The sequence below is a fragment of the Spea bombifrons genome, chromosome 10, assembly GCF_027358695.1.
Source record: "Spea bombifrons isolate aSpeBom1 chromosome 10, aSpeBom1.2.pri, whole genome shotgun sequence".
NCBI classification, from domain to species: Eukaryota; Metazoa; Chordata; class Amphibia; order Anura; family Pelobatidae; genus Spea; species Spea bombifrons.
The window spans coordinates 26,197,018-26,220,074 of NC_071096.1; the positions used below are offsets into that span (position 1 = coordinate 26,197,018).

Here is a 23,057-nt window from a genome sequence, read left to right on the forward strand (position 1 = left end):
CCTTCTACAGGTGTACTGCATTGTGTTGATGCTTGGGCAACAACTGGAAGTTTGCTGAAACTTTAGGCCGCGGTTTTGGCCTACCGCACTACCGCGATCCCTACATCGCTACTATAGACAGCGGTTTCGGCCTACTCCGCGATCGTGGAGCTTTTGGATGGCATGCAGTAACGGAGGACAGCTTTTACGTATTTCTCGTAAAATTAACCCGGTCACAAATGAATTACTCCTCCCTTCTTCTCTGAGAATGCCTCGGACCTTTCACGTCTCCTTGCTTAAACCTCTTGTGTGTAATAAATTTACCAAATATACTCCGCGTCCCAAATCCGTTTTTATTGATTCCCAAGAGGAATATGAAATCCAGTCCATCCTAGATTCCAAGAAACTACGTAATTCCGTTCTTTATCTTGTTCATTGGAAGGGATATGGTCCTGAGGAACGATCTTGGATCCATTCTAGAGACCTTCATGCCCCCGCGTTGCTTAGGAGATTCCATAAGAAATTTCCCCATAAACCTGTTTTTTTTCGGCCTACGGCCGGCCCTCGAACAGGGGGTACTGTCACAGTCCCGGGTCCCGGCCGGCACCGGCAAGTGTTTGCCCGTACGCGGCAAACTCCGGGATTCCGGGCTGCATCCTCAGGTCCTGGCAGACACAGACAAGTCGATGCCTGTGAACGCCGGGTTCCGGGGTCGCGGGTCACGGTCTCGGATCCCGGCAAACACAGGCAAGCCGATGCCTGTGAACGCCGGGCTCCGGGATCGCGTGTCACTGACTCGGATCCCGGCAGACACAGGCAAGCTGATGCCTGTGAACGCCGGGCGCCGAAGTCAAGAGTCACAGACTCGGATCCCGGCAGACACAGGCAAGCTGATGCCTGTGATCCACCGAGCTCCAGGGCATATAGGGCTTCCTCCGGGGATCATCTTACCACGCTGCAGCAGCCTGCCTGCAGCAGTGGAGACCCCCGGAGTCAGAGACTTACCCGTACTCGGCCCCTTCCTCGCGGCATGAGCGTTTCGTTGCCACGCAACTGGAGGCGTGGTTTGGATGGCCGACTGGAGCTTCAGCGGTGACGTCATCTTGGGGCGGGGTTAGGTTCTGGCGGCAGATTTAAAAGTCAGGAAGTGCTCTAGCCAGTTACCCTGTTGTGGTCTTTACGCTCGGTTGTGTTTTGAGTTACTTCCAGTTATTTTTGACCCTTCGCTTGCCTGACCTCTCTTTGCCTGCCGATTTTGTACTGTTGCCTTGCTGATCTTATTGCTGAACCATGGATTGTCTGACTACCCTCTCTGGATCTCGACCACGGCTTACCTGAATACCCTCTCTGGATCTCGACCAGGGCTTACCTGACTACCCTCTCTGGATCTCGACCACGGCTTACCTGACTACCCTCTCTGGATCTCGACCACGGCTTACCTGACTACCCTCTCTGGATCTCGACCACGGCTTACCTGACTACCCTCTCTGGATCTCGACTACGGCTTACCTGACTACCCTCTCTGGATCTCGACCACGGCTTGTTGTGTTCCTGTGTCCGTATCCTGACTCGGCTATCCAGTCTTTGCTAAGCCTTTCACCTTGTACTGCCAACTCCGTATCTTCTACCTATACCTACCTTATCTGGCCTCCTTGCTGTCGGGATCATCTAAATCCTGGGGTGCTGCTGCCAGGGGTTCCTCCTTTGGTCGTAGTGTTCCAGGTGGAAAAACTTCCGCGGTGAGTGCCAGTGTAAGGGAGGTCGCGACAGTCATGACATGGTAAAAGAAACAATTTTGAATGAAAAGGCGCATCATCACGCTACGATTTTTTTTGTCAAATTAGACAAGATTGGCCAAGTGGATTTACAGGCTACTAAAAGCTACAATCAGACGATGCAGGATAGCCGAGCAGGTGCCCCACCCCTTGTCCTCTCTGTAGTAACATACACACTAGCACATGCTCACTCAGAATAACAATAAAAACACATATAGATACACACACATAAACTCTAAAACATATTCACTCTATCACACCTCACTCTATCAACCACACATCACCGAGACAAGGGCCTGCCCCTTCTGGCCCAGGTGGTGGGTAAAGCCATGTGGCCCCATTGGCCCCTTGCCCATCCCGATAACTCACCTACACACTGGCACACATACTTACACACAGACACGCACCTTTACAAAAATGTACACACTCATGATAACACAGACATACAATGCTTACACATTTTTACAAATACTCACTCAAGAAATTGAAAAGGAGGAGAAAAGGGAACAAAGTTGATAGATGAAGAGGAGAAACGATAGAGAAAGAAGATAGATGGAAAGGGAGAGATGAGATTAAGAGAAAGGAGAGGGGCAGTGCCAGAGTCGGTAGGGATGTCTGAATCCACCGCTTTAGAATTGACTTCCCTAAGTTGTGTTCTATTTCCCTTATACTGGAAGTGGCTCTCTTAAGTTTTAAAGGCCACTGTTTTGTATAATGGCATTTTATAGCATAAAGGACGAAAGCTAGCAAAAACTATGATCACTTCACACACAAAAACGTGCAAGACAAGAGCCTGGAGCTGTGGTTCCATGGTGTAATGGTTAGCACTCTGGACTCTGAATCCAGCGATCCGAGTTCAAATCTCGGTGGGACCTGAGTTTTGGCGCTTAGTAAAGGCTTTAATATTCACTCTAGGTCAAATTGCCCTTCACTGGATTATGAAAGCAAACATAATCAAACTTACTACCAAGATGTTTTTATGTCGCTTGACCCCTCCCCAGTAACAAACACACTAGCACACGATCACTCAGTATAAAACTAACAAAAACTTACATGTACCTACACATACATTAACACACACAAATATTCACTCTAAAAAAATATTCACTCTATCACACCTCACTCTATCAATAACACCAAGGCTAGGGCTTGCTCCTTCTGGCCCCGGGGGGGGGGGTAAAGCCAAGTGACCCCCTTGCCCTTCCTGGTAACTCACATAAGCACTGGCACACATATTTACACACACACTTCCACAAACTTACACACTCATGCTAATACACACATACACATGCTAACACACTTTTACACATACTCACTCCGACACTAGCACACATTTAGACACTCTTTCTAAAACCCACTCCTTCTCATTGACACACTTTTCACATACACATTCATGCAAATACACACACTTTAACTATGCCATGCACACACATACATACTGTACATATTCACTCACTCCCTTACCCTCTCACCCACCCCCTCATCCCCCTACCTTGCACAAATCTTTCTTTCAGGCTAGTCTCACAGCCTTACTTTTACCCTGCTGTGTTCCTGTCTCCACGACTGACCCAATCTGGATTGGATCAGGCCTACATGAAGAGTTTTGGACTGGTCCTGCGCACCACCACACCTTGATCACACCTTACATCTCTATCACACAACATACCCTTACCTTCCCTTGCCTAGAGCTGTTCCTTATAGCTGTTTCCACACTCTGCTGGTCACCATGATATTCTCACTATCTCCCCCTTTCCTCCATATTTCTCATAATCGTCCCCTTCTCTCAATCTCACACATTGATGCTTACATACATACAAACATATCTTCATAGCCAAGAATGACTTGTTTATGCAAACTTTCTATAGAATAATAAACAGTCTCTCTATGAAAGCTGCCATAAGCTTGTTAAAGTCAGGATGGCCGAGCGGTCTAAGGCGCTGCGTTCAGGTCGCAGTCTCCTCTGGAGGCGTGGGTTCGAAACCCACTTCTGACATTAATGTTTGTTGTGTTTTAATATAGTCACAAGAAATAATGTCAAGTCAATCTAAAGGGCATTTACTTCTGTTTTTTTATTCAAACTGCTGTGCTACATTTCGAATTCCTCTTCATGCATATGTGATTCAAATGTTTTTCTTTATTGCTCATAGCTATATAATATGAATATAATTTTATATTATTATTTACGTACTGAGATTACTAAATAAGAAATTGTGATTTGCCAAATTTGCCACACACCATTCCACAAACTTACACACTCATGCTAATACACACATACACATGCTAACACACTTTTACACATACTCACTGCCACACTAGCACACATTTAGACACTCTTTCTAAAACCCACTCCTTCCTGTTCCTTATAGCTGTTTCCACACTCTGCTGGTCACCATGATATTCTCACTATCTCCCCCTTTCCTCCATATTTCTCATAATCTTCCCCTTCTCTCAATCTCTCTCCCTTTCTCCCCATCACTTACTTTACTGATGCCTTCTCCTTCCAGACCTTACCTTCGATCATGGGTCCATCACGGAACAATTGTGCAGCTCTCCATGAACAAAAAGGTGCCATGCCGGGCAAGGGAAGGTAAAAACAGAGGCTGTTGGGGACATTACAGGACTGGAGGGACAACATAGGCACTAGTGGGGGACTAGTAGGGGCCTGGAGGAACAAGAAAGGGGGCCGAGGAGACTTGGCAGGGGCTGGTGGGGACAATACAGGACTAGTGGGATATGGCAGTGGCAAGTAGGGACAGTCCAAGGACTCTTGGGGACAATACGGGGGCTGGTAGGGATATTACAGGACTAGAGGGACATGTCTCCTGTGGAAGTGTCTCTCTTAAGGTTTAAAGGCCACTATTTTGTATAATGTCATTGTATAGCATAAAGGACAAAAGCTGTTAAACACTCTGTGTAATTGACACAGTCAAAGAAGAGCGTTGTTTTCCCGTTCCATGGTGTAATCCAGTGACCAGAGTTTGAACCTCATTGGAACCTTAATGGCTTATTACATTGTCTCAGATGGGGGTCTTATGTGTACAAAATCTCTGTGAAACAGTGAGTTTCATGTAATTAGAGTGTTGTTTATATTACCGCTAATCTAGTTGAGATCTTACTTCTGTACTCTCCATCATATTTTCTCAAGTATCTATACAATGTCTATATATATAGTTGAAGTTGAGTGCAAAAAGTGAGTGGATAGACATGCCGGTATAGTGATTTCTTTTTAAGCACACATTACACAGACATATGGTAAAAGAACCAATTTTGAATTAAAAGGCGCATCATCACGGTACGATTTGTTTTTTGTCAAATTAGACAAGATTGGCCAAGTGGATTTACTGGCTACTAAAAGCTACAATCAGACGATGCATATCAGTCAGGATAGCCGAGCAGGTGCCCCACCCCTTGTCCTCTCTGTAGTAACATACGCACTAGTACACGCTCACTCAATATAACAATAACAAACACTTACATATAAATACAAACACATAAACTTTCAGACTGTTAAGGAAGCTGTCAGTCACCTTGAAGGACCCAGTCACCAAACATCATCACCATAATGTCCTCACCCAATATTTACCCATTAGAGATGATATGGTGCAGCTGAAATGGGTTAACTTTATCTCTTATTTAATCTGGAATATCGCTATCATCCATAATGTGAAATCTATATTTTATACTGGATTCATTCATGTAATGTTTTCTTGAGATTACTCCTGATTTCTGCTCATTCATTATATCTTCAAAATACATATTATCGGCTCTTGATTTTATTTCCAGCACCTGTAACCGTCAGTCATTGATTTATTGCAGTGATATATGAGCTTCTACAACACCTGCAGCTATGTATATTTATTAAGAGGTAACATTGCATTTTGTTTGTGTCGGTCATTAAAAAAGCCAAGCATAATTCTCTCAGTGGTGAGTATTTCCTTTATTTACTAATCACCTCTATTAAGGGTTAAGGAGCCACTTTGAATAGATTTTTATTGAGATTACTTTGATTGTTATTTACATATTTGTCTCCTGGTTATAATTTGACTATGTATTTGTTATGTATTTGCACTGATGATTTATTATAATTTTTGTGTAAAATGTTTGTCTATAATTATTTTTCTTTGAATGCTCACATACACATTGATGCTTACATACATGCAAACATATCTTCATAGCCAAGAATGACTTGTTTGTGCAAACTTTCTATAGAATAATAGACAGTCTCTCTATGAAAGCTGCCAAATGCTTGTTAAAGTCAGGATGGGCCGAGCGGTCTAAGGCGCTGCGTTCAGGTCGCAGTCTCCTCTGGAGGCGTGGGTTCGAATCCCACTTCTGACATTAATGTTTTCATCTTTGTCCTGTTTTAATATAGTCACAAGAAATAATGTCAAGTCAATCTAAAGGGCATTTACTTCTATTTTTTTATTCAAACTGCTGTGCTACATTTCGAATTCCTCTTCATGCATATGTGATTCAAATGTTTTTCTTTATTGCTCATAGCTATATAAACATGAATATAATTTTATATTATTATTTACGTACTGAGATTACTAAATAAGAAATTGGGATTTGCCAAATTTTATAACTTTTATGGCGACGAGAAAAAAAAGATGTGTCAGAAGTGGGATTTGAACCCACGCCTCCATTCGGAGACCAGAACACCCATTGACGGGAAGATATGCTCTTGAGTCTGGCGCCTTAGACCGCTCGGCCATCCTGACAACTGATGTGAACTGTACAAAAACATATCAATGAGGTTTACACGACTGCAGCATACCTGCTCACTGAAAATTGTTTAGTAAAGTAATATTTAAAGGTATGGAGAAAATTGTTGAAAATAACTCCTTTCAGTTGAGAATGGAGATGGGTTGGGGTGTAGAGCACCGTGAGGGGGGAATTTCTTTTTTTTTGTACTGTGTTTCAGGCCTCAAATTCCGGTAGGTCTTTAAAGACGCAGATACGATATGTCTACGCCTGATGTGCGAAATAACGCCTCTTATACGTAGTCGTGATGCCTAATGGAGCGAAAGAGAATACCTGATAATAAGCAACGTGCTAGCATGCTGTCAGGATGGCCGAGCGGTCTAAGGCGCTGCGTTCAGGTCGCAGTCTCCTCTGGAGGCGTGGGTTCGAATCCCACTTCTGACAACTGATTTTTTTTATATTCAGCTTTTTCTCCGTTTTGAGACTCGTCTCAAAAAACAACACCGGAAGAAATACTATAAACCCTTTGTAAAAAATATACTTTAAAGCATCAATGTCACAGTGCTATTGTTAACAACCAAGAGCCCTTATTTAACCGAAGCTCTATATTTCCCAAATGTTAATGCGGACATTGTGAGGTCACTTCCGCAAAGCTTTGTGTGTTTCTATTGGCGGGAGATACTGTTTGGTATGGGGTCTTGTCTTAATGATAAGAGTGATTATTAGTGAATTTGTATTCGCTTCTTAATAGGCATGGCTGAAAGCAGCGCTGTTTCCTGTATTAGTGTGGACGTCCGCTCCCTCCGCAGTGCCGCTCAGGAGCCGCTGCACTTACTGCCCTGTGAGGTGCAGAAAGAGGGGGCAGCCAGCGTGCGGGAATACTTCAGCCCGGCCGTGAAAGACGGAGATGGAGGTGAGCGCGAGGGGCGGCCAGCTCAGGATGTCGATACGCGGGGTGATGGCTAATGAAAGTATTTATGCCTGACATGCACCGCTTTAGTTATAAATGCACCCATTCTCACAAGTATATATATATATATATATATATATATATATATATATATATATATATATAATGCTATCATTTTGTAATTTATACTTAATAACCCCCCCATATTGACATCTGACTTTTTTAGATATGGCTTAGGGGTTCAAAGTGTAACGGTCACCATTAGGAGGCTTGACAGATGATTTTAAAAGGGGCAGCCCTGTCAGTCTCCTCAGATTTTATTTAATCCCAAAGGATTGTGTTTGTTTTATTCTAATAACCAGCTCTCCATAACCGGTGGCCTCAGTCCCCAGGGTCTAGTCCAGCGGCTCTGCTGGTTGTCTTAAGTCTGGAAGCAGAAAGGATTTGCTTCTCTATAGTCTGGGACAACTGACTGATTAACTAAGCATTGAAGCCTTCGCTGTAAGAAACTGCCATCATGGACAAGGTTTCCAAATTTCAAGCAGGACACATAATTGCCAATCATGGAAACCAAGAGACTATTCCTGCCGATTATCCTATTTGTTCTTGCTCAAGTAACTATCCGTTCGACAAGGAATGAAATGTTCGGGAGATCATTTAAAGGTCTTGATAATTTATTATTAACTATAAGTCATCAAGAGTTGGTTAACGTCGGTTTGATTTTAATGTAATGTATTTATTATCTTTTATTTAGATCGCGCCAACAATTTAAGCAGTGCTTCTTCCCATACATATATTCGAGGGGTATGACAAGACTAGAGCTGATGTAGTAAGACAAACGATACATTGGGTATAGAGGGCCCTGCTTACAATCTAGGTGTATTCAGCTGATTATTACTTATTAGACTGAGTTTATTCACTAAATTAATTCTGTCTGTATTGTGCACAATTTTACCAATGAGATTCTCCATGACTCCCGACTGTTCCTCTTAAAGAGCGACAGACCCTCTCAGGTACCCAAACCCTTCATGCCCCCCCCCCTGCTAACAATTTAGGATGTTTATTGCGGTGTCTTACAGCCGTTTACATCATAATGTTTATATAAAATGTTTGTGGAAATATTTTTGTTTTGTTTTTCCGAATGTTTCTACTTGGTGTCATAAATATTTATCAATCACGTAACACAGAGAGTTCAACAGCAGCTAAGAACCATTCAGCCCATCTAGTATGCATATTTTACCTGATGTAAAGTCTCAAACTTCCATCAGTCCTGTCTTGTCTTATGTTCAGGATAGCTCCATGCCTATCCCATACATGTTTAAATTCCCTCACTGTATTGGCCTCTACCACATCTGCTGGAAGGCTGTTCCACTTATCTACCGCCCCCTCTTGGTAAAGTAAAAGTTCCTTACACTTAAGCTTCTGATCCCCCTTAATCAAAAATATTCTTTTATGTCCATTTCAAATGTTGGGAGATGTACTTCTCCTGCAAAAAAAGGCAGCGCTAGTCCTGTATCTTACAACTAAATCAATTCTTTCTTGAACATTATGTCCAACACAAAGTTTGGTGAACTCCTCCCACTTGATGACATCACCGGGAAGGATAATACTGTTACGTGACTTCCTATAACTGGTGTTTATACAGCCACAAGTTCTCTAGCGTTAATTTCTATTTCCTATGGAGGGACAGAAAGACCCTTGTCTAGTCTATGCCCCCCATCTGAAAACTACCATAATTGGAGACTATACCATTGTGTCACAATATTGTGCCCCCCCCCCTCCCTGTGGGTTTACCAATTGCTTTACATTCTTCTCTGTACAGGTAAAGAAGTATCATTCCGGGGACGTGCACTGAGAGGCCAGGAAGTGTTTATTCCAAGTGGGTTTATGGGGATCGTCCTAAAAGAAAATCACAGACCATGTACAGATGACGAGGTAACTATATAATAATGTGAAAAACTATATTACTGCGAGCAGCAAATAAGCCAATCACAATAGTGAGAAATATAATGTAGTAATGTTCTAGTGTTCGGCTTGGTATAACTTACACATTGGTTATCAAAATGCCCTTGCAGAGAATATAATACAGAAACGGTGGCCATTTAAAATTAGGTGCCTCTGTCCCATTTTTAATATTGAATGGTGTTCTTCACTTTTGGAAGCTACATATGATAGGCAATGCTAATAGTTTTTTTTTCGGGGGTTAATTTAGGTAGAAACTTAATGGATTTATCCGCATGAGCTTAAATACTCTGCGTTTAGGAGATTACAAATATCACAGCTAATGGTCTGCATAAGGGCCCATATCACACTGGGCTGCACTCAAAAACCATATTTATTCCAGCTGTCACACATATGAGTTATATGTACTATGCTTGGGCACTTTTTGATCTAACTCTGTTTTTTGTTATTTTATCTGCCTGAATTCCGCTTACACACCGAATGCTTCTTGGCCTTTTCTTGTAATTGTAATAGCCAATTACAATAATGCTTGCTAATTATTTGTGAATGTCTATCAATGAGGGGTGTCTCCCTATGTAATGCTTTACATCTGTTACCTTACCAGGATCGCAGTTTGACTGTCAGGTCCACCTTTAACTCCTTCACACAATGGAATCTTGAGATGCCACCCTCTGCAGATGACGTCCTTGTAATGTCCCTGGCATGGCCAAAGATTGCTACAGCGGTAAGACCTTGTTCACATTAAGTATGGTTACTTCTAATGCCAATACTTCACTGTTTGCCAGTGGTGCAGTTGTGATAAAGAGAAATTCAAAATAACTATTTCCCTTGCTTAGAATTTGTCAAACATATTAGCTTCTATTAATTTATTTCAGTGATAGTGTATGATTATTCCATGTTCTCTCTTGCCTTTCCCCAAGCAAAGCACTTTTATTATCATTGCGTGGCAATATATGTAAACACATAGGAAGACTAGGCAGTTGCCTTTCTCCCAATGATCTAAGCCCTAAGAAGACGAAATGAAGAGATCTTTAGAAACTTGACAAATATTCTTTATAATGTTATGTCAAAATGATGCTGACCAGGTAGCTTTCTAGTCCATATTATTTATGTGCAAGGACTTTATTATGGCTGCACCATATGATTGCCAGATCCACAACTAATTTGTAACGTTAAAAGGGAGGTTGTGGGTTAAGAACATGGTGCAGGAGTGTAGTGTGTGTATTTAAAAAATAAATAAATAAATAAAATTGGAGGGTTGGGAGAATACAAGCCATTATATTCCTCGTCACTCAGTGTTAAATGTTTTCATATAATAGGCCCAACTATAATTGTATAAAAAGAAAAACCAATCTTGTGTCGTGCCTACATAATGTACTCAAGCGTGACATGGCCATAGAATAGAATAAATGCATGGTTCCATGATCTCACTCTGTGAAGTGAATCACTTCCATGAAAAAATGTTTAAAAAAACAAAAAACCTCAGCATGTGCAGTCCATTCAGTATACGATAAGTGGCAGAAGTATATAGAGCTAGTCAGCTGGACAAAAGAATACATTTGGGGGGGTTTAAATGTCAGTGCTGCAGGGGAGGGTCAGGGCTGGTCTCCACACTTGTGTAGGGTTCGAAGAAACTGAGGGATTTGTCCCTAAAGCTGCTTATGGCAGTTGGGCTCCAATCGCCAGTAAGCCTCAATTATCGCCCCTGTTGGGAGCTGTCTCTTACTGGTGCTGGTCTGCCCAGTCTTCCAGCAGTACCCCTGCAACTGTGAAGTGGGAGCATTTTGTAGCAGAGACGTACCATGTACGTCTGGTCCTCAAAGAACACTTTCTGAAGACCTACCTGGCATGTCTTCCATCATGAAGGGGTAACATAAGTTATGCCAACATACTGCAGCACTGTACTTCTCACCCAGACACTGGGGCATGATCCTTAAAACTAAGTTGTTTTTGTTTATTTTTTTTTAGATGCATGCACCAGTTGATTAGAATACACCATTTGGATTTGTACTGTGTTGAAATAAATGTTTACTCCAGATGGCCTCTGCTTCTTCTGATAAAAACTCACGCTGTTGGACAGATAGACCACTTATCTAATAAACCAGTCTTAACACAAGTTATTACAAAGAACATTTGTATTTACAATATATATATAATTACACTGGTGTCATAACCACCTCCTTCTGGGTGAGACCAGATTTCAGGTACATTGTAACAGTCTACTTCACAAATGTATAACCCCCCCCCCACACACACACCCCTCATACTCACAGATGTTTCCCCTTAATCTTCCTCCCACTTAACATTTTATTTCACTTTTTTTTTAAGGGAATAAATAACTAGGGCTGATGTGAAACAAGTCAAATGGTATTGGTGGGAGACGCAAGCCCTGTTGTCAAATGCTTATAGAAGCTAGCGGGATGCTGGCAGCATGAAATCTGTTCTTACTTTCCTATAGCTTCTCACATTCACCAGGCTCCCGTTGTGGGAGGCTCTGTACTAATCAGAATGCAGAAGATGGTTATAGCCCCCCCCTTCATTTTAACACCCAACTCAACAATCTATTCCAAAATAGTCACATTTTACATAATAGAAGGTTATAGACTGTTCCGATGCAAATGAGTCCTAATTATTTGCTTTCTTGGGTAGATCTTCACATTCCTGTTCCACGGCTTCTTGGTTAGTTAAAGTCATTCTTCCCTACCACTTTCCCCTTTTGCTCCAATCCTTGGGTGTAAAGTGCAGACATTTGGAATCTATTCTGAGAATCCTCTTCAGCATGGCTCTCTCGTGACCATCCACAATATCTTCTGAGAGTGTTAAGATGTACTGGCCCTAAAAGCAAACATGTTTGACTTAAAGGCTGTCTTAAAAGTTTTCTAATAAATCACTCCAAGTAGAAAAGTTGCGTCATTGACATGACAATGATGTATTCAAACCAAAAGGACCTGAAACTATTGCTGAGCTAGATTAGGCCAGATGTCAGGCTGTAGGTGCATACCTCACATATAAATAAATCATTTAATTTAAATATTAGCCAATTAACAAGTTTGGCAGTGCTGTAAAGTATTACCTTATAGTAATTGATGAGGTTCAAGTACTGTAATGTAGAGATGACATCTTCCTTCTTTATGCTGGTCAGTTCGCTGATTTCACTGGAGGCAATAAAAACATAAGCATTTTTAAATACTACCACCAACCGAGTCCCATGTCTGCATCTGAGTGATGTATCTCCCCAGCATTAACTCATCAGAAAATAGTGTTGCTTCCTCCTGCCTTTCATATTTTAGTTGAAGTACCCCCCTCCTTCACCCCACAAGAACCCATCTTTTCTTACTTTATTGTAATCTGTGGCCTTTCCCCGGTTTCTGTCTTTAGCTCCATAAGGATCTCTAATATTGTCTGGGACCAATAACTGCGGTAAGAAAGAAGTCCCAGATCGGATAGAGGCTTTTCAGGAGTTCCAGTCTTCCCCTCCACCTTAGACAGCTCATAACCTGGTAAACAGAGATGCAGAAGGTGACAAAGAGCTAGAGAGGACAAAACAAGGGTTTTTAGAGGCATTTCAAGATGAAACTTACTGAATTCAATAAGTAGTTTGCCATATCCTCTCCTCTGGTATGGTGGTAATGTGAGAATACAAGCCACATTATAGTCCTCTGTGGACTCCTTTTCCTGGTTAGACAAGAGATGGCATGACATTAAATATTAGCAGTTAAATCTGGAAGAAAAACCTCAAACAAATGACGTGCTCAAGTGGTTGACTTCATGTTTCTTCTGCATGACATTTGATGTAGCAGACTACCTCTTGGTCATTGCTGCTTTTGTACAATTTGAAAATACAAAAGATACATGAGGTGGTATAGCAGGCAGGCACAAAAAGTGTCCAAAGTCTTGTGAAATTAGCTTGCAGTAGTAAAAGGGAAAGTTGGCCCTTTTAAGAGGGCCAAAAGGTGTTTCACCATTTTTTTTTTTGATTTTTTACTTTACACTTTATTTGACCTGGAGATTCCCTTGAGGTCTTTAAATACCACAGGGATGTCTCTTGGAACTGGATTGTACCCCTTATGGGTAATTTTTCTAATTTTAACTATTATAAATATGCTTTTCACTTTGATCGCAGAATGCAGGCATAACTCATTACGGCTCCGTGTTAAGATCTGATCTACTGATCTTGAAAATATCACATCGTAGTAGGAGCAATGAGTGTCTTTCTGCACCTGGACCACTGTATGCAAGCAAGTAGCACTGGTCACCTTGACCCCATTTTAACTTTCAAAGTGGAAATAGATTTCTTAATTTTAGGGGCCATTTGAGAAACAACCCCTTTTTTGAAGAAGACATAGGTTTACTAGCACTTCAACTGCAATTTGGGTTCTGGAAACCAGTCCCCTTTATGTATCCACTCCACACCTTGGAAAAGTAGCCGACAATATGAAAGCCCTTCGAGTCATATTCAGTCATGATGTAGAAGAGGAACGGATCTGTGTCATAATACAGCGTCTTGTGATCCAAGAAACATTTGGCCAAAAGGCACAGATTCTGTGAGTAACTCTAAAATGGGGAAAAAAAGCACACAGTGAGTTATTAAAAATAGACAATGTTACAGTTAGCACTTTAGCTTTTATATTATATAAATACACACACACAAAGAAATAAGTGTCCCACCTTATTTTTTCGTCCATCTATTTCAAAGAAGGAGATTGTTCCTTTCCTGTAGATTTCATTTCCCGGAGGATGCCTTAGGTTACATTTGGTCTACAATTGAATAAACACCATTTACATTAAGCTTCTCTTTCATTAAATTCGGTATTGCACAAAGACTGGAGGGCCAAAATCAGATGCCCCTTCTGGGACAAATGTCAATGTCTTCAGATGTACCACATGAAGTGCCTTTCCACCACCCTGAGATCTTGAGGACTCACCAAGTGTCTCTGTAGACATTTGAGGCTTTTTAAGTACTTGAGGCAGAATTCGCAAAGGTAAAGGACAGGCAGCACAGTCAGCTCCTGTGGATATGGAGAGAAGTACCACGGTTTGAGGCGATGACGCCCAAGCTCAATGCACTCAATGTTCTTCATGCGAGTGATAATATCATCATGGCTTCTGTCAGACACCAAGCTTCCCGTCATACGAGGGGCAGATGGGATTCCATCTGAGCTGTCCTGGGAGTCCTAGAGAGATTGGATACCCACAGTATAATAGTCACAGGGTGGAAATGACACTTGCAAAAGGGTGACCAAAGAATTTCATGTATTTATACTCCCAAAAAACTGTTTATTGGTCAATAGTTCAATTTTGAATTGCTAAAGAAACTGGAGTTGTCCAGGCACCACCCATTAAAGATAGTTATTGTCACTATATGGGATTAGTCCATTAAACATTTATCATTAGCTTCTAGAGGATACTTTTTCCAAGTGAAATGGGATCAGGATTATTGTGTAGCATATACAAATGTTTTGGGAAGTATAATCTTTTTTTTTTAATATTTTTTCTATTTTCACGATTTCATCAAGCACTGTCACAAATCTATTTTTGTTATATTCATATTTCTTTTGGGGTAACTGGAGTTTATCCCCAGTAATTGAGCTGCACTTATGCTTCACCGATTGTTTGTGCTTTTACTGCACCTTGGAGTCTCACCTCATCTGCACTCAGGCAGTTAGACTTTCTTTTCCTTCCAGTTGGGACAGCTGGGGCACTTGGCCTGCGGGCCGCTCCATTCTGTGGAAAAAAGTGGAGATAATAAATCCTACTTGCTCCCATGCTGCTAAGCATAAGAACGCACAGTAACAATTACAGCAGCACTCGGTACATAAAGTAGGAGAAAGTATCTGCCTGGCTTGTTATGGATTCACATTAAACAAAAATAATAAACAGTAAATACCCTGCTGCTCATGGGCATACTCAGGCATAGGCCTTCAATGTCTAGGGAAGCAGAAGCCTATTTGCCCAAAGCTAGGGGGAAAACAACCTTATTGGGCAATTAGGCTCCTTTGGGCGCTGCTGCTCAATAGGCTTCTTTCAAGGGAGATCTCTGATTTCCCCAATGTGGGATCAGGCATCATATCCCAGCATAGTGGAAAAGTAAAATCATTATGGACAAAAGTACTGGGACATCAACAGGGACTGTGGTGACATTGTGTTCTAACTAACTAGACATTACTATGAAGCTGCAGCTATAACCGCTTTCACTCTTCTGGGAAGGCTTTCCACAAGATTTTGGAGCGTTTCTGTGGGAATTGTTTACCCATTCATGCAGTAAAGCATTTGTGAGGTCAGGCACTGATGTTGGACGAGAAGGCCTGGCTCGCTATCTCCGTCCCAGTTAATCCCAAAAGGTGTTCGATGTGGTTGAGGGCACTGTCAAGTTCTTCCACACCAAACTCATCCAAACATGTCTTTATGGACCTTTCTTTGCGCACTACTATACGGCCAATGTATTGGGACACACTTCCTAAATACTAAAATCAGGATTTGGGTTAGGCCTACTTAAGGAAAATCTTAATGCTTCAGCATACCAAGGCATTTTGGACAATGCTATGCGTCCAACTTCGTGAGAACAATTTGGGGAAGGCCCTTTTCCAATACAGTATGACTGTGCCCAGTGCACCGAGGTCCATAAAGACATGACTGGATGAGTTTGGTGAGAAAGAACTTTAGTGGCTGGCACAGCCCTGACCTCAACCCTATCGAATTTCCCATAATATTATGCTTTTTGATAAATAATCATATCTGCAATCCATCCTTCATTCTCCACATTAAGTTCCCTCATACTGAAAACTATATCCATGGATATACAGGAATGGAAAGATCAACAGCTTAAAACATTAAGTTCTTTCGTCAATAAGCAGAAAGGTTTAGTCTTTAAAAAGAAAATCAAATTTTTACAGACTGCACTTTCTGTTTACATAGCAAACACTGGCTCTGTTCACTGGCCTCTTATGGTGGTTACAATTACTCCTGCACACTAATACTGAATTTCTGTCCGTTGTTTTTATCGTTTTAGGAGGCTCTTGTAAAACTAAGTACAAGTGTAGTCTTCTCTTGCTTTAACAGTCAATAGTAAGAGGGGGAAATCTTAGTTGATACAGATGGCAGTGTTTGCGCTATAAATGAGCAGGTTACACAGGATAATCTCCCCAAGTGGTCCATTTTAGAGACGTGCATCAAGGAGCCCAATCTACCAGACAAGGTATTTGAATTTGTAAAGAACAATACAACATTGCTGTCTTAATCACCCACAGGGAGCTTGTGATCCATGAAGTCCCCTCCTCCACAGACTTCCTTAAAATTGCAACAAAGAATCAGTTTAGTGTGGCATTTAAGGAAAAGACAAAAAAAAAAATCACGGAAAACATCAAAACTGCCTGCAATGACATGTTACATGTCTGCAAATAAAGGACGTGTATTGGAACAAAAGGGATAAAACATCTTTTCCAGCTTTATTACTGTAAATTGCACTTGATATAAAGTTAAAATCTGATTGAGTGACAGTCTGTTCACGGAGAAATGAAAATGGTATTGATTACTATTGAAAGCTGCAGGTCTTACCTGTGGAAAGACAGAAGCCTGGGTGGTCTCAGGGGCTGGGGGCACAGGAGTCGCTGGCGACACCACTTCCACCTTCCTTTTCTATTAAGAGATAAACAGAAATAGTCGAGAGAAGCAGGGGCGCAAAAAAGACAAATGTGTTTGCAGAAAGGAAAGTAGTGCAAGAGACATTTGGATTTACACAAAAGACAAAAGGAACAGAGATGCAGATTAGTGTCAGAAGGGAAGCATGAGAGGAGAAGGTGTTTTACCGGCACAGGAAGAGATTTTCCTCCTCCTGCAGGGGCAGCCACCGGAGGAAGGATCAGTTCAGGAATCTTCCTCTGTATTGGCTTAAATAAAGGTTTAAAAATCTGTTTTTATCCACCATTCTTGAAAAATGATAATTAAGCTTGGAGATAAAGAAACGTCATCAGCTCAACTTTTCCATGGCATTTGCTGTAGGATGCAAGTATTTTTGACATTTACGACTGGGGGAATGTTGATCCTTGGAATGATTTCACCAGTTAATCCAGTCTCTCACAACAGTAAGTATTTTGACTACCCAGCTTTCATACAACGATAGACATAAATACTGAATATGGCACATAGCTTCCAAATATTACTAACATGATTTTTTTGTCAATTAACAACATTGCTGAATTCTGCCCACCACAATAAGTATGTTGTATTGCTTTCCAAAGGAGATGAAACAGATTGTTATTACATCCACTTTATATAAAAGACTCAATAAACGGAATAACAAACCTCTGTTAGGTCTCTTACCACCTCTCGTTCAGGTGAGTTTGGTCGTGATCCAGACAACCCATTCTTAGTTGGGGTTTTTGCTTCTTTCTTTGGAAACTGTATCTTCTTTAGATCCAAACGGTCATGTGTGACCCACTCATCTAACCTTTTATTGACTAAAGAGGGGAAGGTGGGTAGGGCAGATATTACAAGGGCACACAATCACAAAGAGAGGAATAAAAGCAACATCCAGGGAATCAAAGGGAAAAGGAAAGAGTGGGGTGAGAGAACAGAAACAGCTGAGTATCTTCTCAACGTGCTTTCATATAATTACCACATTTCACCTATCCTGCGTCGCTAAGCTATTACCACAAATTCTAAATCTTACAAGGTCTGCAAGAAAAGCAGTCCCACGTAATCATTAAGCCACATGCATACCAAGCAGATGACCCCTAAAGCCCACCACCAACCTTTGCCCACAGAGGGACGGCACTTACAATCTATATAATGAACGTAGAAGAGCTTCTTCCCAGTCAGGTCCTTGACGCTCAGGATTTCTGCTAGTGCTAGAGAGGAAGAAGGGAATGATAGATTAGAATAGTAAATAAAAAGGCATTCAGTTTCTAATGAACATATTTCTTTCAATTAAATGCGATATAGAATTTTGCAGCATACTTAAACATTAATACTGTTTAAAACAGCATGCATGCAAAGCTATTTATTTACATCAAATGATAATTTGATGGTTTAAAACATATATAAACGCATGGATGCGTGGATTCTTCTGCATCCCACAACGCTGGGATCAACGAACGAAACCGCTCTCTGAGGGACATTCTGCGTCCGTATTACTTACGCCATTCTACTTCGTTGTCCTGGTTTTTGCGTAGCACAGGAAGTCTGCATCCCTCCACAATTTCTGCCTACGAAAGCAGTAAGCAATTGGTGTTAAGAACAAGACTATATTTAACAGCTACAAGATGAGACTAGATGACAGCACCTTCAGATAATAAGATGATCTTTTTTCTGTTAAAGAAAATACCCAAATATAAGTGATTTACTTCATAAACTATTTAATGTGGCTTCTCAGTTTGGCTTTTTCAAAATAAGGCTGGGGAAGCAGCAACACTCCAGTTCCTGCAGGATAGTATTTATCCAGTTTGATTGTTATTGTATCACACAGTAAATACGTGTTTAGCGTGCTTAGAAAGCATACTGCACACAAACCGAAGGATCCAGAACACCTCCATCTTAATATCGTACGGTTTTATTCCGTTAATGTTATACTGACGTATAGCGTATTTAGCATGACGGGCGGGTGGGATATCACTGTGTATTATTACACACCGTGCCCGTTTCTAATAAACGCAAACACGAGTGCACGTTCACACACTGAATTATAAATAATCACGCGTTCAACACAATACATCTCACGTACCTCCGCCATGTTGCAATTGCTTCTTCCTCCTCTCTGAGTCTTCTCTTCCTGCACCGTCCCAGGCAACCGTCTCCAAGAGTTACTAACAATAGGCCTGATCACACTGAGCGACTAAAAAAAAAAAGTCAGCTTTTTTATTACCCGAATCAATCCACGTAATTATTATATAATCTTCTCTTTTTTCTTTCGCAATTGTTTGACACTTCAATCTTCTAAAAAGCGTTTGGTAAATATTATGCAAATAATCAGGCACTTCTTTAGACAGCTAAAGACAGTATGAAAAGGGGCTTACGAGTGGAAGCTAAGGTTAGGGGTCAATGGGACGTCACTGTGTTTTCCGGTACTGAGAACAGATTTAAATGCGCATGCGTTACCTGCAGTTGCGCTTTTTGTTATCGGTTTATTTACATTTACACAGCGTATCCCGCACCCCCGTGCGACGATTATATAAATTCAATTATTACATTTACTCTCCAAGTCCCAGGAAGACACGTTATCTTCTATCTGGGAGGCTGGCTAAACTTTGCGTGTTTGCTGTAGTTATGTTTAAGTTGCAGCCTTAAACGGCTGTTCCACTTACCAACCATTAAAAAAACAAAGTATATTTTTTAAGTAAAATACATTTTTTTGGTACTTTTAATGTTAATTTTAATTTATGGGCTTATTGGCACGGCGGGGCATCTATGTTCCCATTGGGATGTTAGTTTTAAGGTAAAGCGGCCAAGGCCACATTGCAATAACTGATACTGCTCATAGGTATGTCAAAAGTTTAGCTAAAGGATAAGATCAACGTTGAAGTGTATATCTTGAGTATAGACTGACCATATGGACCAGATATCATTGTATCTAGAAAAATTTTGATTTAAAGAGTAGAAATATCTTTCCATATTTGCTTGAAACAAAATTTGCTTAATTATCTTGGTCCAAGTAGGAGCTTTAAGGTTGCGCCAAGATCGAGCGAGGCAGATCTTTATGGAAAGTAGTATATTGACTGCCAGTATTTTACATGAGCTGGATGAAGAAGGTAGATCCAGGTGAAAAAGCCAGATATAGGGATGTAAAAAAACTTTACGTTTAAATACAAATGAAAGGAGCCTAGTTGTTTCATGCTTAATGTTCCCTAATTTACGACATGCCCATCAAATATATGGAGTTGTGATCCTATCTCGGAACCGCGTCTCCAAGTATCTCCTAGAATTTAGATTTGAAAATCTACTTAGTCGAAGGGGGACTAAATACCATGGATGTATATGTTTAAAGTACATCTCATGAAGGTTTACTGAATGAACCGCTTTCCTAACCAATAACCACGAAGCTGTCAATTTTCCATAGAGAAGGAGATATCAGTCATTTTGCCATTTCTGTATTCTGTATGGAAAGAGGTATTGTAGCCTCTTTTACTGTATCCAAAAAAAGATGTTATCTTTGAAATTAAGTTTTTTATATAATGTTTGTTAATAAGTATATCAAGAGCAGAGGGTGGATGGACTACCTGGGACCACAAGAAGTGTCTCAGTCTAAGGTACGAAAATAGCTCATTATCATGAAGCCTAAACTTAGTCTGGATCTCCGAGAAAGTCAGAACAGAGTCATTCAATTTAAGGTCTCCCAAGTGTCTGAATATTAGTTAATGTCCAGTTTGTTAAGTCTATGTTAGAGATATAGTATTTTAATACCTTAAAATCTGTTTTTGCTCCAAATAGTAACCTAAATTTATAGCTAGTTTTTATAGCGTCTTGTATACTTGGGTTCGTGAATTTTTGTTGTTTTAGTACAGAAGGATTAAGCCAAAAAAGATTTAACAGGTCCTGTTCTTTCGCTTGGACCCTTTCACAATACAGCCAGCCTAAGTTTTTATCCTTTTAAATGTCCCAGTATAGCACATGGGTAAACCTTACTACTTCGTGCAACATTCTTAAATCTGGGAGCCCGAGACCTAGCTGTCTGAAACTTCTTGTAATCGCTTTCTGGTTAATTCTAGACTTCCGGTTTTGCCAAACAAAGGAAAAAAAGAATTTAGAAATCTTATCCAGAATACGTCCAGAGACGCGAAGTGGAATGATCCTAAAAATATATAGAATTTTAGGAATCAAATAGGATTTTAGCCAAGAAAATTTCACTAATTTCATTCTTGCTATTTGGGAGACAAAGTCGTTCAGTCATAATTGCTAGAAACTAATTTCTTTAAATTGAACATAAGTCTAATGCCCAGGTAGCCCACCCAATCCTTTGTACAATCTAAATGGCACTGGTCCGTAAGGAAAGTCTTTTGCTCAGGCGAAAGATACGCGGTCATCAACTGTGTTTTAGGGAGATTTAATCTGTAGTTAGAATATAGACTATATTCTCGAACGGCTGACAGTGCCGCAGGGAGCATATAAAGTTATTTTATGATTCAGTATGATTATAAAAAGTAAATCCTTTAATTTCTTGAGATAATCTGATTAATATAGCTAAATGGCTCAATAGTTAAGGGGTACAACAAAGGAGCCAACGGGCATCCTTGTCAAGTGCCATTAGAGATATTGAAAAATGAAGAATTCAAAGAAGGACCTGTCACCTTAGCACTTGGAAAACTATATAAGGCCATCATACTTTTTTTTAAAGAAACCTGTGATCCCAACAGCGTCCAAGGTAGCACTCAGAAAGTTCCAGCTAACTCTGTCAAATGCTTTCTCGGCGTCAAGCGCCAGGAAAGCAGAAGGTATAGATAGAGAATGAGCTTGTGAAATCAGATCTATCAATTTACGGGTATTGTCCTCACCTGATCGGTCACGGATAAACCCAGATTGATCTGGATGAATCAGATCTGTAATCACCTCATTCACTGTTCAATCTGTTCGCCAGAATCTTCGAATATATCTTAGCATCTAAGTTGATTAACGATATTGGCCTATAATTTAGATAGGTAGAAACAATACTTGTAGAAACAATTTAGGAGCCGCTTCCATCTCCACTATGCTATTAAATACCCGTAGCAATATAGGGGAAATCAGCGGGTCCAGTATCTTATAAAATAATGCAGTATATCCATCAGGGCCAGGGGATTTCCCTGGTTTTAAGTTTGAGATTGCATCTTTTACTTCTTTCATAGAGAATGGTCTATTAATAAAGTTCAACTTTTCATTTGATAATTTGATAATAAGGGAGTGGCAGTTTTTGTAGAATTTTGTTCAGTACGCTCAGGAGAGATATCTCTGTCTCGAATTATAGAGAGACTTGTAATAATCTTTAAAGGCTTCAGCGATTTGGGTCGGATCAAGGAGTATATATATAGGAGTCTCTATATATAAGCCTCTTGATTCTGTGTCGGTGACTTGCTACTAATTTTATTGGTGGTACATCTATTAGGATGATTGCTTTCATAATACCATTTCTGTTTAGAAAAGAAGATAGCTCGCTCTAATTTCTCATTTAATTTTGTTTTGATTTCCATCTGAAGTTCTGCTATTTCTTTAGCCAACTTTAGATTTGGATTTGTTTTGTTGATACGTTCAGTTTTTGTTATATATAAATCTGAGATAGGTCTACCTTTTTGCTTTCTAAGATAGGAACATTTTAATGCACCCCAGACAGTAAAATCTTGGACTGAGCCATTATCGTATGTTTGAATACATTTTTGGACTTCTTTATATTATTAAGTTTTGTTTGGCCAGGTCAGTTTTTAAATTAAATTCATTAAGTCTCTAGTCTGGTCTACAGTTGTAATTGAAGCGATCTGTTAACCTGAAAAACACAGGAGCATGGTCTGACCAAGTTATATTGCCAATTCTTGAAGAGATACAATTTTTTACAGTTGGTAAGTGCGTATATAGTGCATCAATCCTAGAGTACGAAAGATGCCTGTTAGAAAAGAATGTATAGTCCTTCTCTGTGGGATGCTGAGTCCTCCAAATATCAAATAAATTATGTTTGTCCATAAGACTGGTAAGTCTCAGAGCTTGCTGTCATTTAGTCTCTTGTCAAGATATTTGACACACAGTTCAAATCTCCTCCAAGAATTAATGTC

The 23,057-nt window shown here is 40.5% G+C and overlaps 2 protein-coding genes and 5 non-coding genes across 8 annotated transcripts; 5 read left to right on the top strand and 2 right to left on the bottom strand.

The window, feature by feature from the left end:
* Positions 1-2,557: 2,557 nt before the first annotated feature.
* Positions 2,558-2,629, top strand: TRNAQ-CUG (transfer RNA glutamine (anticodon CUG)). The gene has a single exon. It is a non-coding gene; the product is annotated as a tRNA-Gln (tRNA).
* A 1,035-nt stretch (positions 2,630-3,664) lies between these two features.
* On the top strand, positions 3,665-3,747 carry TRNAL-CAG (transfer RNA leucine (anticodon CAG)). Its single transcript has one exon. It is a non-coding gene; the product is annotated as a tRNA-Leu (tRNA).
* A 2,261-nt stretch (positions 3,748-6,008) lies between these two features.
* On the top strand, positions 6,009-6,092 carry TRNAL-CAG (transfer RNA leucine (anticodon CAG)). The gene has a single exon. It is a non-coding gene; the product is annotated as a tRNA-Leu (tRNA).
* A 275-nt stretch (positions 6,093-6,367) lies between these two features.
* Positions 6,368-6,475, bottom strand: TRNAL-CAA (transfer RNA leucine (anticodon CAA)). The gene is made up of 2 exons: positions 6,438-6,475; positions 6,368-6,413 (listed from the first exon to the last, which is right to left on the bottom strand). It is a non-coding gene; the product is annotated as a tRNA-Leu (tRNA).
* Positions 6,476-6,819: 344 nt separating this feature from the next.
* Positions 6,820-6,902, top strand: TRNAL-CAG (transfer RNA leucine (anticodon CAG)). Its single transcript has one exon. It is a non-coding gene; the product is annotated as a tRNA-Leu (tRNA).
* A 207-nt stretch (positions 6,903-7,109) lies between these two features.
* RNASEH2C (ribonuclease H2 subunit C) lies at positions 7,110-11,446 on the top strand. The gene is made up of 4 exons (XM_053448405.1): positions 7,110-7,371; positions 9,191-9,303; positions 9,935-10,054; positions 11,299-11,446. The coding sequence occupies exons 1-4, from the start codon at positions 7,212-7,214 to the stop codon at positions 11,317-11,319; spliced, it is 414 nt and encodes a 137-aa protein (XP_053304380.1). The 5' UTR covers positions 7,110-7,211; the 3' UTR covers positions 11,320-11,446.
* Position 11,447: 1 nt separating this feature from the next.
* On the bottom strand, positions 11,448-19,168 carry KAT5 (lysine acetyltransferase 5). Of its 2 annotated transcripts, none has more exons than XM_053448386.1 (15): positions 19,049-19,168; positions 18,467-18,533; positions 18,108-18,176; positions 17,653-17,786; positions 17,136-17,216; positions 16,885-16,965; positions 16,576-16,617; positions 14,974-15,054; positions 14,256-14,504; positions 13,999-14,088; positions 13,744-13,884; positions 12,912-13,005; positions 12,668-12,827; positions 12,404-12,485; positions 11,448-12,165 (listed from the first exon to the last, which is right to left on the bottom strand). In XM_053448386.1, exons 1-15 carry the CDS (start codon positions 19,055-19,057, stop codon positions 12,031-12,033), a joined length of 1,515 nt encoding a protein of 504 aa, XP_053304361.1. In that variant the 5' UTR covers positions 19,058-19,168; the 3' UTR covers positions 11,448-12,030. The 2 variants fall into 2 exon arrangements, with proteins under 2 accessions (XP_053304361.1, XP_053304360.1); XM_053448385.1 differs by having other exon boundaries at positions 17,632-17,786; positions 19,049-19,166.
* Between the last annotated feature and the right edge of the window lie 3,889 nt (positions 19,169-23,057).